Raw genomic sequence first — 15,230 nt, 5'->3', positions numbered from 1 at the left:
TTACATAGAAATGGGGATTGGATCAAGACGAGCCACTGGGAGACATACCAAATGGTTAGCTCTAACAAGTGTGAGCCCAAATCCCTCCTCCATATCAACACTTGGCATATTTCCGTCTTTCCCTGCCTTCCAGTCAAAGCATTGAATCATTGCACCAAGCGTTGCGTGTACCATAAACTGTGCAAGTGATATCCCGGGACACATCCTCCTCCCACTACCAAATGGTAACATCTGGAAGTGTTGCCCTCTCACATCTAACTCCTTCTCTTTTTCTTGGAATCTTTCCGGCCGGAATTCATGTGGGTTTTCCCAATGGTTTGGGTCTCTACCAAGGGCCCACACGTTGATAAAAATATGAGTTCTTGCTGGAATGTGGTAACCAGCTACCATGGAGTCTTCTGTTGATTCTCTTGCAATCACCGGGCCAGCTGGATGGAGACGTAATGTTTCTTTCACAATGGCTTGGAGGTAAGGAAGGTTTGGTATGTCTGATTCTTGTAAAAGTCTATTTTCACCAATAGTTCGATGGATTTCTTCAATTGCCTTTTTTATTATATTTGGATGATTAATTAGTTCTGATAAACCCCATTCTATGGTACTGGCTGTAGTGTCTGTTCCGGCAAGAAAGATGTCCTAAAATGCAAAGAATGGAGCATAATTTCGTTAAGGTAGAACGTTTGAAAATGATTATACATTTTGAATGATTATATAGTCAAAAACAAAGAGCAATAACAAAACACCACCATGTTAGATCTGACAATTAGTCACTTTGTATTATAGTGTTTGATAATTATGATTACATTTAAGAGGTAAACTAAATAGTTACACGAGAACCAATCCATCAATGAATGGAGTTGTACCCGTTATTAACGCTCAGAGGTGGCTCAACAGTACTATGGGACTAGACGATCGCTTTAGGCCCCCAAATTCCCAAGGCCTCAAAATCTTGTATATTAGACTTAGTGTTTGAATTTTTGATTAAGTATCATTATATAATATGCATTGCAGTAACGCCCTTGTGATTTTTGCAAAACATTTGTATATTTTTTTTATTACTTATAGTTTAATAACAAAAGACGAGCTACTTTTTTTTTTACTTTAGTTTATATGATAATGAACTAGGCCCCCAAAATTAATCTCGTTTGAGGCCTCTAAAAACCTTAAGTCGCCCCTGCTAACGCTGATTGGGCCCACATGTGATGTTCGATCCCGAGGGAAAGATGCCAAAATTATATTGGTATTAAGTGAAAGAATATCAGTGGCATAAAAAACCTTACGGGATTTAGTTTTTGTGTTTCTCCAAACAGTTAGAAAGACCGATGCAATTTCAAAATGAATATTTAGATAACGTGTTTGAAAATGAAATCTAGCTTATTAGTGTTACCAGGATGAAGGCTTTGATGTTTTCTCTGCTTAGCTTTATCTCCATGCTCTCATCTTGTTCTATATCGAGTAAAATATGGAGCAAGTCTTTCGTTTCTCCACCATGCTTTCTTACCTCTTCATGCTCTTTAATGATCCTCTCTATCATTATATCAAATCTTGCACGAAGCTTCTTCGCCTTCTTCCCTAATCCTTGCAAGTCTAGACTCTTAAACAACCATATGTAATCCGAAAGATTAAAGTTACCAGCTGCGTGAACCATATCCGCAACCAATTTCATCAGATCGTCTGAACCCTTATCCTCTGTTTCTATACATCTTTCACCCATAAGCATTATCGATATCACGTTGTTAGTCAACTTCATTAGTTCCTTGCCAAGATCCATTGCCTCCCCAACTTTGGCATTTTTGGATATTAAATTTATGAAGCCATTAATCTCTTGATGCCTAACTGAACTAAGCATGTCAAGTGTTTTTCCATTTAATAGCTTTGACATAACTATCTTTTTCAAGAACTTCCAATAGGGTCCATAAGGAGTAAACACCAAGTCTTTTGATCCATAAGCTAGGTAATCTGCGGTTGAGTTTTGAGCCCTATCTAAATACACATGTTCGTGTGTTTTAAGGAATTCTTTCGCTATTTCCGGTGAACAAACAACAATACAGGGTTTAGACCCCAATAAGACACGAAAAATGGGCCCATATCGAGACGAAAGCTTGTGAAAAGCTTGATGTGGGAGTGGAGACAGAAGGTGGAGATTTCCTATGATTGGAAGCTTAAATGGGGTTGGCGGAATATGAGATTTAGGACAAGCAGGTTTGAAAAACGCCCAAATCAAGACTGTGGAAACGAGGCATGTAACAAAGAAAGATAAGAAGGCGTCAAAGTCAGCCATAATTGGGTGAAGTTTTAAGTCATGATTTGCTAAAACCATGTTAGAATATATACAAATAAATCAAACCTCATTTCGATGAACATGTATATTACTATATTCTAAGCCAACGTAAAGTAGTTTTCACTCTTTCCTTTCTATTATATAGTTTTGTTGTTTAACCTTAAAATATTCGATCTACGTTAAATGGCGGTTCTCTTTAGGGTGCTTGGGCCCGGATCACAACCGTTTTTTCGTTTAGCAGTATTAATATATCCGTATTTCATCCAAAATAATTTATATCTATTAAGTCCGTCACCAAAGATTATTTTTTAAAAAACTTTTAATACGTTTAATAAATTTAATAGTACAATAAAGTTTACCTTTTTGGGTTTTCTAACCCACAATTAAGTTAGTCCATTTATAATTCTATGTTTTAGCCTACAATTCACAATCCACCTAACAAGGTCTTCCTCCATTTTTTGAGTTTTAGGCTCAAGAAAAAAAATAAAATTTACCTTTTTAGTTTCTATATTCATAAGTCTTTGTAATTTTTTGTTAGTTAGAAACTATGTATTGCTTATTTGAAAACTTAGATTATTAGTGTTATTTTTGTTTGATCTGACCCGATTAAGTGTATTGCATGACCATAATATAATACCCGAAACATATATAGCGATGGAGAAAAAAAATTGGCCCCCACCGTTAAAAATTTTAAGATCCGCCATTGTCTACGTATCCCTAGATTATTCGTAACATAAAAATGTATAGACTTCAATATAAATGAAATATATAATTAAACTTGGATGCACATTTTCATTATGTACTTTCTATTGGAGCCATTTTTACTTCTTTTAATTAACTTCATATTAGTTACTCGTATTAGTTATGCAAACATATTTTACGTACCCCATTTCTAATAAATTAGAGAGGTGATGTTTATACAATCATTTTTAATAATTTATATAATACTCATATATTATTAACTTGTATAATTAGGAGTGAAGTTTATACATGTTACATTGATCAAAAGTATGGAAAATAATAGGGTAGTAAGGGGCATGGGTGCGGTCGACTTATTTTATCGACAAAAACCATCGGCAAGTATCAGCAAATCGGCAACCCTATAGCACTTGTATCGGCTAGTTTTGACAAGTTTGGTCGACTAGTTTTGGCATGTTTCATCGGCATGTTTTGGCCGATACAAGTGAACGTTGGGGCTGACATGTGAACGTTGGGAGCGTTTTTTTTTTAAATTTGGTCAAAAGTGACCTTTTTTTAAAAAAAAAATTACAAAACTTACCCCTATCCTTGGTACTATTTATACAACCTAAATCTTACTTTCATTTTCACTTACAAAAATTTTACTTTACTCTCTATATATTTCATCTCTTTCACATATTTTTCAAAATGATTCATTGATTCCTACCAAAAATCAAGCAAAAAATACCGCCAAGAAATACGCTTCCATTTCAACTTCCTAGAACCGTCGAACCACATTACGATTCCGGCCAACTAATAACTTGTTTTAGTTTGTTTTATTTTCTAGTTGTATTGTGTTTTTATTCATAGTTTTAATTTGTATTTGTATTGTATTCTTAAATTTAATGTAACTTTAGGGTGTGTTTTGTAAGTTTTTTAAATCGGCAAGTTTATGGCACCATACCCTCTCATTTGGCAAGAAACCGGCCAGTATTGACAATTTTTTGGTAACTCCACATGGCTTCATCCTATTGGCTACAATTTAGCCAAAACTTGTCAATTTGTCACAACCTTGGTACTATACCCTTGCCCTTAATAATACTTTTCATTAAATAAAATAGATTGACTTCTCGGGAAACCAAAAATAGATGCACAAAAATGGTTTTATAAGATTAGATACCTTTGGTTAGGTAGTTGTTTGTCACTGCTATAATCATCTAGCTATTCAACAAAGACATTATTAATAAAATAAAATAAAATAAAAATACATGTGGTTGGGGAAGTGAAAAAGAAGATAGCGCGGAATTATACTCTTATATTAATATTGTTAAATAATGGGAAGTGATCCATACACAACTTATTTTTATCATACACAACAAATATATGCATTATATAATTATACTATACAACTGTATAATGTATACAATGTTCTGTATGGCTAAAAGTTGTTATGTATGGATCATTTTTCTTAAATAATTATTAATATTATCTAGATTTTGTGCCACACACGTGATTACAATGCATTATTTCCTATAACCCACTTCTTACCTTTTCGATCTACTCCTTTCTATTTTTTTTCCACTTAAAAGGAATGACTCACTACTCCTGTCCAACTTTTTTTTATTTACTTTTTAAACATGAAGTAAAAACTAAAAATTAATACAAAGTATTAAATTAAAACAATTAGTATTTTCAGTAAACAGTTTTTTTCTATTTTTTTTTTACCTTTCAAAAAAAAAATATAACCACTAAAAACCAATTAAAATATTACTAATAAATAATAATAATAATATATAAAACAGAATATTGAAAAAAAAACACTTGGGTCAATATAATAAATAGCTTAAATTCCAGATATAAGATATAAAATTAAATTTAGTAAATATATATGTATGTATATATTGAAGCGGTTGTCTTGTTTCCCACAAACCAACTGGGTTGGATCAGTAATTGGAGCTCATGCCTCTAGAAACAGAGGACATGGGTTCGATCCTCATGCCCAGCAAGGCTGGAGGTCCTTTTCTACTGTCACACCCCGTTGTAGCGGAAATACAGGGTTAACAAATAACTGCGTACTAACCAAAGGCTAATAGAAATTACATCCATTTAATACCAAGTACAAGTCTAATACAAGTACAATCGTTCAAATGTGAACCCCAGAATACGGATACAAGTCATCCATATATGGAATTTGGCCCACTGAATACAAGATAAATATTTGGACAGTCTAGTACGATTAGAACTAATAAGATGCTAGTTCTCATATGTCTGATGCTAATTGTAAGTCCAAAGTCAAAAGAATGGCCCTAAAATGCCAAGATGATCCAAGACTTACTGTTGGTTACCTGAAAAACATGAAATTTGAGAGGATCAACTATCGAAATAGTTGGTGAGTTTACAGTGTGTTTGACCAAAGTTTAGTCGTCATTGAGAATACACAATGACATGTAGTTATTTAAGACAAGACAGCCGGGAGCAAAATCCAACAATATATAATGACAGTCCAGACCTAAGTCCGACAATATGACTAATATGCCTCGCACAGGATTTCCCGTCTAAAGTGGGGTGCGGACCAGAACCATGACAGTCAGGAACAAAATTTGACAAGACAACCATTAGGATCTCATAATGGTAATAACTACATAAGGGGAACATTTTAGTCTGTCAAACACATAAACATTTAGTCAGCCAACAACATGGCAAGTCTAAGTCACATAGAACAAAATTTCATAAGACATGTATACACATTTTCAGACAGCTGTCAACATGGCAAACATAAGGCAAATGATTTAAGTAGCCAAATCACATGACATAGACAAAGACAAATCATTTATAAAGTAGTCGTATATACAACAGTACATGTTTTTCAGGCCCAAAGTAAAAAGGAAAAAGGGCGCCATAAACTCACCTTAGAGATTGACGAGTTAAAAGGATAAGCAGATTTGTGAATGGGCAATTTAGTCTGCACGCTTATCCAAACCAAAATTTGATGATCTTAAAAAAAATGGAGTGAAAGAAGCTGAATATGATTCCTTGAATATTAAAACTAGATAGGTTATTATTATACAAATTTAGACTACTTCCTTTGCATTTTCCCTTTGATGAAACTGATTTAGAGGATAAATTGTTTTTGGTGTGTGTTCTTGTGTGTGTGTGATCGATCAGATCAAAAAAAAAAAAAGGAAAGAAGCAAAACTAGTTTTGGTGTCTTCTTTTCCTACCACAAACAAAGGTACGAGCCATGTGGCTTATTTTTAGATATTTTGTATCCCTTAATTTGGTAAAATGCTTACGATTAAATACCGTATGACTAAAAGGTTATAATTTAAAGTAAAGGTATTTTACCTCGTATTATTTAATTTAAGACGAGTCAATAAAATTTCGTCAAAGTGAACTTTAAAAACATTAAGTCTAGACAGTCTATTTATTTTGCACAAGACATAACCTTTAAATATTTATTTAAAGTTATTTTTAGGCTGGGCATTCATCTAGATGGTTAAAATAGTCTACGTCATTAGGATACGTCTAATTGAACTAAGTCAAAAGTCCAAATGTCTAATAATTTCAACGTCAAAGACCGTCTAAATTAGGCGAGGTTATGATAATGACTAAGCTTAAACGAGATTAAGACTAACCCGATGTTAATAAATTACGAGTTGTCACAGCATCCCCGACTTCTGAGGATTTCGTCCCGAAATCAAGTCTTGCTCAGTAAAAAGATGAGGATACTTATCCTTCATATAGTCCTCACGTTCCCAAGTCGAATCAGGTCCATGTTTCGTGTTCCAACGAACCTTGACCAACTTGATGCGACTACGTCTAAGTTGTTTGAGCTGTTGATCTACAATTTCAACAGGTTCCTCAACGAATTGAAGAGAGTCAGTCACTTGCAACTCTTCCACAGGTACAACCAATGTTTCATCAGTTAAACATTTCTTAAGATTCGATACATGAAATGTGTGATGAACATGTTCTAGCTCTTGGGGTAAATCGAGCTTATATGCCACGGAACCAATCCTTTGAATAATTTCAAATGGTCTGATATATCGAGGACTAAGTTTCCCTCGCACGCCAAAACGGGCAATGCCCTTCCTAGGTGACATTTTCAACATGACTTTATCTCCCACTTGAAACTCAAGTGGTTTTCTTCTACGATCTGCATAGCTCTTTTGGCGATCCTGAGCCGCCTTCAGTCGTGCTCTAATTTCAACAATTTGATCAGTAGTCTTCTGAAATAGTCCATACTTGTACAAACGACGTTCGCCAGTATCCAGCCAACAAACAGGCGATCTACATTTTCGTCCATATAAAGCCTCATAAGGAGCACATTTGATGCTAGTGTGATAGCTGTTATTATACGAAAATTCAGCTAACGGCAAAAAGGTATCCCAACTACCCTTAAAGTCGATGACACATGCCCGAAGCATGTCTTCTAACGTCTGGATGGTAAGTTCACTTTGTCCGTCAGTTTGTGGATGGTAAGCCGTACTCAGATTCAATTGAGTGCCTAGGGCGTCTTGAAAATATCTCCATGACTGTGAAGTGAAACGACCGTCACGGTCAGAGATAATAGACAAAGGGACACCATGGAGAGACACAATCTTTTCAATGTATATTTGAGACAATTTTCTTATCTTCCAACTCTCCCGAATTGGAATGAAATGAGCAGACTTTGTTAATCGATCGACAATAACCCAAATGGTATCATATCCTTTTAGGGTTCGAGGCAGTTTAGTAATGAAGTCCATAGTGATTTCTTCCCATTTCTAGTAAGGAATTTGGGGTTGTTGGAGCAGCCCAAAAGGCTTTTGGTGCTCTGCCTTGACCATCGAACAATTTAGACATTTTGAGACATAAGTGGCGACATCTCTTTTCATACCAGGCCACCAATAAAACTCCTTTAGACCATGGTACATTTTGTCAGCGCCAGGATGGATTGAATACTTAGATCGATGACTCTCGTTCATTAAGAGTTCTCTAAGTCCGTTGTACTTGGGAATCCATACTCTGCCCTTAACGTGGCGGATCCCATCACCATCCAATTCAAATAGACATTCAGCATTCCACAATGCTTCTTTCTCGATACGCCCTGGCTATAGGGCCTCGCTTTGATCGTCCAAGACTCTATCCCTTAATGATGAGCCAAGATAAGAACTTGCTCTTGTTATGACAGATAGAGAAATTCTATCTTTTCGACTTAGCGCGTCAGCAACAAAATTTGCTTTACCTGGATGATATTTAAGTTCACAGTCATAGTCACTGAGTAATTCTACCCATCGCCGTTGTCTCATATACAACATTTTCTGATCGAAGATATGCTGAAGACTCTTGTGATCCGTGAATACGGTACACTTGGTACCATACAGGTAATGCCTCCAAATCTTTAAGGCAAAAACAACCGCTCCAAGTTCAAGATCGTGGGTTGTATAGTTCTTTTCGTGGATTTTGAGCTGTCTAGAAGCATAAGCAATGACCTTACCTTCCTGCATAAGTACACATCCCATGCCCTGATGTGAGGCATCACAGTATACCACAAAATTTTCAATGCCATTTGGTAATGCTAAAATAGGAGCATTACATAGCCTGTCCTTTAATGTTTGAAATGCCTTTTCTTGGGCATCCTGCCAAATAAATTCCTTAGTCTTCTGAGTTAACAGGGTCAAAGGTTGAGCAACCTTTGAGAAATTCTCAATAAATCTCCTGTAATAGCCCGCTAGTCCAAGAAATTGACGAATTTCTGTCGGAGTCTTAGGGGCTTCCCACTTCTTTATTGCCTCGACCTTAGATGGATCCACGTGGATTCCATCTGCATTCACTACATGACCCAAGAAGTGTACTTCCCTAATCCAGAATTCACATTTTGAGAACTTTGTGTACAGTTCTTGATCCTTGAGCAGTTGCAGAATGGTCCTCAGATGACCTTCATGCTCGTCTTTAGTTCTCGAGTAGATCAGTATGTCATCAATGAACACGATGACAAAATTGTCCAGATATGGTCGACATACTCTATTCATTAAGTCCATGAACACAGCAGGTGCATTGGTTAAACCAAATGGCATAACCAAAAACTCATAATGTCCATAACGAGTTCTGAAGGCTGTTTTCGGAATGTCTGTCTCTCTGACTCTGAGTTGATGATACCCAGATCTGAGATCGATCTTGGAAAAGTGTGATGCACCTTCCAGTTGGTCGAACAAGTCGTCAATACGAGGTAATGGGTACCTGTTCTTGACGGTCAACTTGTTCAATTCTCTATAGTCAATACACATGCGCATAGAGCCATCTTTCTTTTTCACAAATAGGATCGGAGCTCCTAGGGTGATGAACTTGGACGAATTAGTCCTTTTGCTAACAACTCTTGAAGTTGTTCGGACAATTCTTGCATTTCTGATGGCGCAAGGCGATAGGGTGCCTTGGCCACGGGTGCAGCTCCAGGGACTAAGTCTATTCCAAACTCGACTGGTCTGTGAGGTGGAAGTCCAGTCAAATCTTCGGGAAACACTTCCGAAAAATCTTTAACTATTGGAATATCTTGAATGTCTTTACCCTCTGGCTTCCTTTCGACCACTAGTGCCAATAAAGCGGGGTATTCTTTTTGTAAATACCTATTCGCTTTTATCGCTGACACCAAAATCAATTCCTTCCCTGACTTGTCTCCTTGCACTATCAATGTTTCGTCATTTGGCAGAGGTATTCTCACAACTTTCTCGTAACACCCAATATCAGCGCGAACTCTAGACAGCCAGTCCATACCAACTATCACATCAAAACTTCCTAGTTCTATGGGAATCAGATCTATCTTAAAGGTTTCATCAGACAATGTTAAACTACAATCTACCAAATGATCTCTAGCAACATACTTTTGACCGTTTGCATATTCGACAATATAAGTTTCTTTCATGGGGATAGCTACTACATTAATTCGAGACTTAAATTCTAAGGATATAAAACTTTTATCAGCACCAGAGTCGAATAACACAAAGACATAATGATTATTGAGTATGAATGTACCTATCACAACATTGGGATCACGTCGTGCATCAGCAGCATCCAAAGCAAACACTCGGCCTCTTCCTTGTCCTCCTTGATTCCTTCCCTGATTCCCAGCTTGATTGTTCCCTGCATTGTTCCTGATTGGAACTATAGCATTGTTGTTCGGGGCTTGATTGAGTCGTGGACAAGTGGGTCGCATATGGGTTTCGCTCCCACATTCGTAGCATTGACCGGGTGTCTTGTCCCTACAGAACTTTGCTAGATATCCCGTCTTTTTACAACGGTGACAGGTAGGACAATTTCCCCGGTGATGAAGATTACACCTGTTACATTTTGGGTCTGGGCCAGTGTACCTCTTGACCTCCTGAGTAACCACAGCAAAGTTTCTAGCTGTCCTAAACCTCTTGCCATTTCCACCGTTGCCAAAACCACTACCAGAGGCATAATCATTCCTTTTCTTGTTCACATCAGTTCCAACAGAAGAACCAGTGGTTCTTTTCAAGTCTATCACCATCCGGTTGGTGGCACTAACTGCCGCTTGAAGTGTCAAAGGATTAAAAGCGGCTACCAACCTTCGGACATCAGGTGACAAGCCATAACAGTATCTTTCGATCAATTTCTCTTCCGTATCTACCATACGAGGAACTAGCCTTGCCAATTCATGAAAACGAGTTGTGTATTTCTCATTGTCTAATCCGACCATACTATGATTCCAGAATTCACCTTCCATTTTCTGTACTTCCTCCCGAGGACAGTACTTTTCCATCAACATCCTTTTAAAGTTCAACCAAGGTATGCTATTAGCTGGCTCTCGACCACGAGTCCTTATTTGCTCGTTCCACCATGACAAAGCGTGCTTTTGAAATTGAGAGGCAGCATATTCCACTTTGTGCTCTTCGGCACAACGGCTAATATGAAGCACCGCCTCTATGCTCTCTAGCCAATTGATTAGGCCGACAGGACCTTCGGTGCCATGGAACTCCTTTGGCTTACAATAAGTGAAGGTCTTAAAGTCATTCCCGTGCAGATGAACTCGAGGAATAAGTTGTTCAGCAGTAGGTTCTACATTGTTACTATTGTCAGCATGATGATTATTATTGGCGTTCATACTCGCTGTGATCTGAGCGACTAGAGTAGGCATGGCGGCCAATAGTTGTTGTGTCACAAATGCCGCCATATTATTTTCCCCGCCAGCAGGTGGGGTAGATCCAAGACCAGTGTTCAAATTTGCAGCAGCAGTTTCTGGTCCTTGTTGAATCACAGGTTCTTCCTGTTGAGTATCATTAGGTCTAGGAGTTGATCGAGTAACTCTATTTGGAGCAGTCTTCTTAGCTGGAGTCTTTTTCTGGGTCTTGCTTATCTTCTTAGGAGCCATAAGTCTATGACATGAACAAAAATGTCATTTAGAGATTTCCATGAGAAGTTATATAGAAAGTTACTTTGAAATATAGATGATAGTACAAATACAAGTCAAAATCTGTTGACTTGTATGAACTCATGTACTAAACAAGACAAGAAATATGAAACATCATAATTCTAGAGTTAAAATGAATAAGTGACGTAGTTTGAACAAGTATATAAGTCAAAAGATGATCGTATTTCATTGATGCCCAAAATTTACATAGTCAGATCGATACTGTTGAAAGACATGTGGGAACTACATCCACAATGATAATTTACATAGTCGGAACAACACGACTCAAAAGACATGTGGGAACTACATCCACAATGATAGACTGCAACTTAGGTACAAAATATGAGTTGTTATCTGTTCTAGGCTTACAATACATAACTACTATAGATTACATCTTGATAAGAACGACGATCAGCAAAGCCATGACCAAAACCACCAAGACTGATAGTATCCATATCACAGTCCAGATAGTCTCCTTCCCCTCCCTAGCAGCAGTCATAGCATCAGAAGCACTCTCCTTCCCTTCCCTAGCAACAGTCTAGCATCAGAAGCATGCTGATAAGCTCCAGTCAATCCTTGAGCTTGATTCACAATAGCCTCTCTAGTACGGATGAGAGAGTTGTTCATCCTTGACATTTGTCAGAGAGCATATTCCGACCTATCAGCTTCAGTTACAACAGGCATAACAAGATTGGGGTTGTAAACAGGCACTCTGGAGGGACCCGCAGCATACGGATCGCCCAGAAAGAATGAAGGACCAAACCCAAGGTTGTCCTGGACTGGTGCAGAAGGACCAGGAGCATTAGGATCTCGGGGAGCATAAGGCAGACGAGCTCCCTCGGTAGTTCTCCTTTGATATGGAGCTACCGGTGACAGAGGTGGTTGAACATGGATAGACACATGCTCATTTCCAGATTCACTGGATGATGATACCAGATTGACAGGGCGAGACTCAGTGCCCGAAGCCTCAAATGGTTCCTCTTCAGAAGAGTGAGAAACACGGGGAATAGAGTTAGCTACCACAGGAACTCGAGGAGTACCAGGAACAACAGCATAAGAGCTAGCTCCGTCCGACATGATTAGTCTGAAAGGTAGACAACATATCCGTATAAGTCTAATGGATGAGACAATACGAGTCAAATGACTGAAACAGTACGCAATACATGAGTTTTTTTAAAGAGATCTTCGTCTAAATGTATACACATACGATTTGGGTTTCTATTTCTAACATACCTTCAATGTTTATATATAGGGTCACCCGCAGCCTTCCCACCACATCTACAGTATGTTATTAATATAGTCCAAATTATCACGTATATACAAAATCTAGGATATTTATTTCGAGCCTTAAATTATTTTACATAATCGGGACGTAGTTGATCAGGTTAGGTCTAATTATAGACAAATAATATAACTCTTGAAATAAGTATCCTAAACCTTAATAGACTTAGATTTCCTTTTGAAACGACAATGGCTATAGATTGAGTTTTTCCTCCGGAAAAACTCTGTATTAACTATAACCTTGGCTCTTGATACCAATTTTTGTCACACCCCGTTGTAGCGGAAATACAGGGTTAACAAATAACTGCGTACTAACCAAAGGCTAATAGAAATTACATCCATTTAATACCAAGTACAAGTCTAATACAAGTACAATCGTTCAAATGTGAACCCCAGAATACGGATACAAGTCATCCATATATGGAATTTGGCCCACTGAATACAAGATAAATATTTGGACAGTCTAGTACGATTAGAACTAATAAGATGCTAGTTCTCATATGTCTGATGCTAATTGTAAGTCCAAAGTCAAAAGAATGGCCCTAAAATGCCAAGATGATCCAAGAATTACTGTTGGTTACCTGAAAAGCATGAAATTTGAGAGGATCAACTATCGAAATAGTTGGTGAGTTTACAGTGTGTTTGACCAAAGTTTAGTCGTCATTGAGAATACACAATGACATGTAGTTATTTAAGACAAGACAGCCGGGAGCAAAATCCAACAATATATAATGACAGTCCAGACCTAAGTCCGACAATATGACTAATATGCCTCGCACAGGATTTCCCGTCTAAAGTGGGGTGCGGACCAGAACCATGACAGTCAGGAACAAAATTTGACAAGACAACCATTAGGATCTCATAATGGTAATAACTACATAAGGGGAACATTTTAGTCTGTCAAACACATAAACATTTAGTCAGCCAACAACATGGCAAGTCTAAGTCACATAGAACAAAATTTCATAAGACATGTATACACATTTTCAGACAGTCGTCAACATGGCAAACATAAGGCAAATGATTTAAGTAGCCAAATCACATGACATAGACAAAGACAAATCATTTATAAAGTAGTCGTGTATATAACAGTACATGCTTTTCAGGCCCAAAGTAAAAAGGAAAAAGGGCGCCATAAACTCACCTTAGAGATTGACGAGTTAAAAGGATGAGCAGATTTGTGAATGGGCAATTTAGTCTGCACGCTTATCCAAACCAAAATTTGATGATTTTGAAAAAAAATGGAGTGAAAGAAGTGAAGATGATTCCTTGAATATTAAAACTAGATAGGTTATTATTATACAAATTTAGACTACTTCCTTTGCATTTTCCCTTTGATGAAACTGATTGTTTTTGGTGTGTGATCGATCAGATCAAAAAAAAAAAAAAAAGGAAAGAAGCAAAACTAGTTTTGGTGTCTTCTTTTCCTACCACAAACAAAGGTACGAGCCATGTGGCTTATTTTTAGATATTTTGTATCCCTTAATTTGGTAAAATGCTTACGATTAAATACCGTATGACTAAAAGGTTATAATTTAAAGTAAAGGTATTTTCTCTCGTATTATTTAATTTAAGACGAGTCAATAAAATTTCGTCAAAGTGAACTTTAAAAACATTAAGTCTAGACAGTCTATTTATTTTGCACAAGACATAACCTTTAAATATTTATTTAAAGTTATTTTTAGACTGGGCATTCATCTAGATAGTTAATAGTCTACGTCATTAGGATACGTCTAATTGAACTAAGTCAAAAGTCTAAATGTTTAATAATTTCAACGTCAAAGACCGTCTAAATTAGGCGAGGTTATGATAATGACTAAGCTTAAACGAGATTAAGACTAACCCGATGTTAATAAATTACGAGTTGTCACATCTACCTATGATAAAACCTGGAAGCAGCCTCTCTACCTTTGGTAGGGGTAAGACTGTCTACATATCAACCTCCCCCTTGAGACCCAAAACCCGTAGAAGATGGCATTATGAGTTACTTTTTGTCTTGTTTCCCACCCCACACCTTACACACACATAGGTGGAACTACACACTACCTAAGGGTACCTCAGGCTAGTGTAATTGTTTTTGAAGAATGATGTATTCTTTATTGGTGTTATGGGTTAAACAAACATGGGATACCCGTCAATGTGACTAATTCTAAACTTTTGAAAGATTATTCTAATAATAATACTCATAAACGCGTACATGTGCAATAAATTGATAAGTGGAAACTGCCAAAGTGCCAAAAAACTCTTAAAAGATATTAAAAATAACCAAAAATCCTAAAAAATCACTAAAAATTATAACAATTTAGTCGGTATCGTAATTTTATGTATATACAAGACCGACGATAAAAAAAATGTGTGCTACCCGTCCATTTCAATTCTTGTTCCGGCATTAAGCGCGCGCACATACACATATCGATGGAAATGGAAACCTATTTAAAAAAAACAAGAAAAAAAGCGTGTGTAACGTTCAAATAACGACAAATAGATGGGGGTCCTCCCCAAATCCCTCCACCTATCCTGTACCAGTGGCATAGAATGGTGTAACACCCGGTAACCAACCAGTATTGGTTTGATCACCGGTGTACA

The 15,230-nt window shown here is 37.1% G+C and overlaps 1 protein-coding gene across 1 annotated transcript; it reads right to left on the bottom strand.

Moving 5' to 3' along the window:
* Positions 1–2,278, bottom strand: LOC122608745 (cytochrome P450 93A3-like). Its single transcript, XM_043781838.1, has 2 exons — positions 1,385–2,278; positions 1–633 (listed from the first exon to the last, which is right to left on the bottom strand). The coding sequence occupies exons 1-2, from the start codon at positions 2,276–2,278 to the stop codon at positions 1–3; spliced, it is 1,527 nt and encodes a 508-aa protein (XP_043637773.1).
* Positions 2,279–15,230: the final 12,952 nt, after the last annotated feature.

The sequence above is a fragment of the Erigeron canadensis genome, chromosome 7 (genome assembly GCF_010389155.1).
Source record: "Erigeron canadensis isolate Cc75 chromosome 7, C_canadensis_v1, whole genome shotgun sequence".
Lineage (NCBI taxonomy): Eukaryota > Viridiplantae > Streptophyta > Magnoliopsida > Asterales > Asteraceae > Erigeron > Erigeron canadensis.
This window is presented reverse-complemented; position numbering and strand designations above follow the sequence as displayed.

What these genes read in the sequence shown, in the direction of transcription:
- LOC122608745 (XM_043781838.1), bottom strand. Translation starts at nt 2,278, where the DNA reads ATGGCTGACTTTGACGCCTTCTTATCTTTCTTTGTTACATGCCTCGTT. An exon ending in ACATCAAAGCCTTCATCCTG is followed by an intron (nt 634 to 1,384) that starts GTAACACTAATA and finishes TTTGCATTTTAG; the next exon opens with GACATCTTTCTTGCCGGAAC.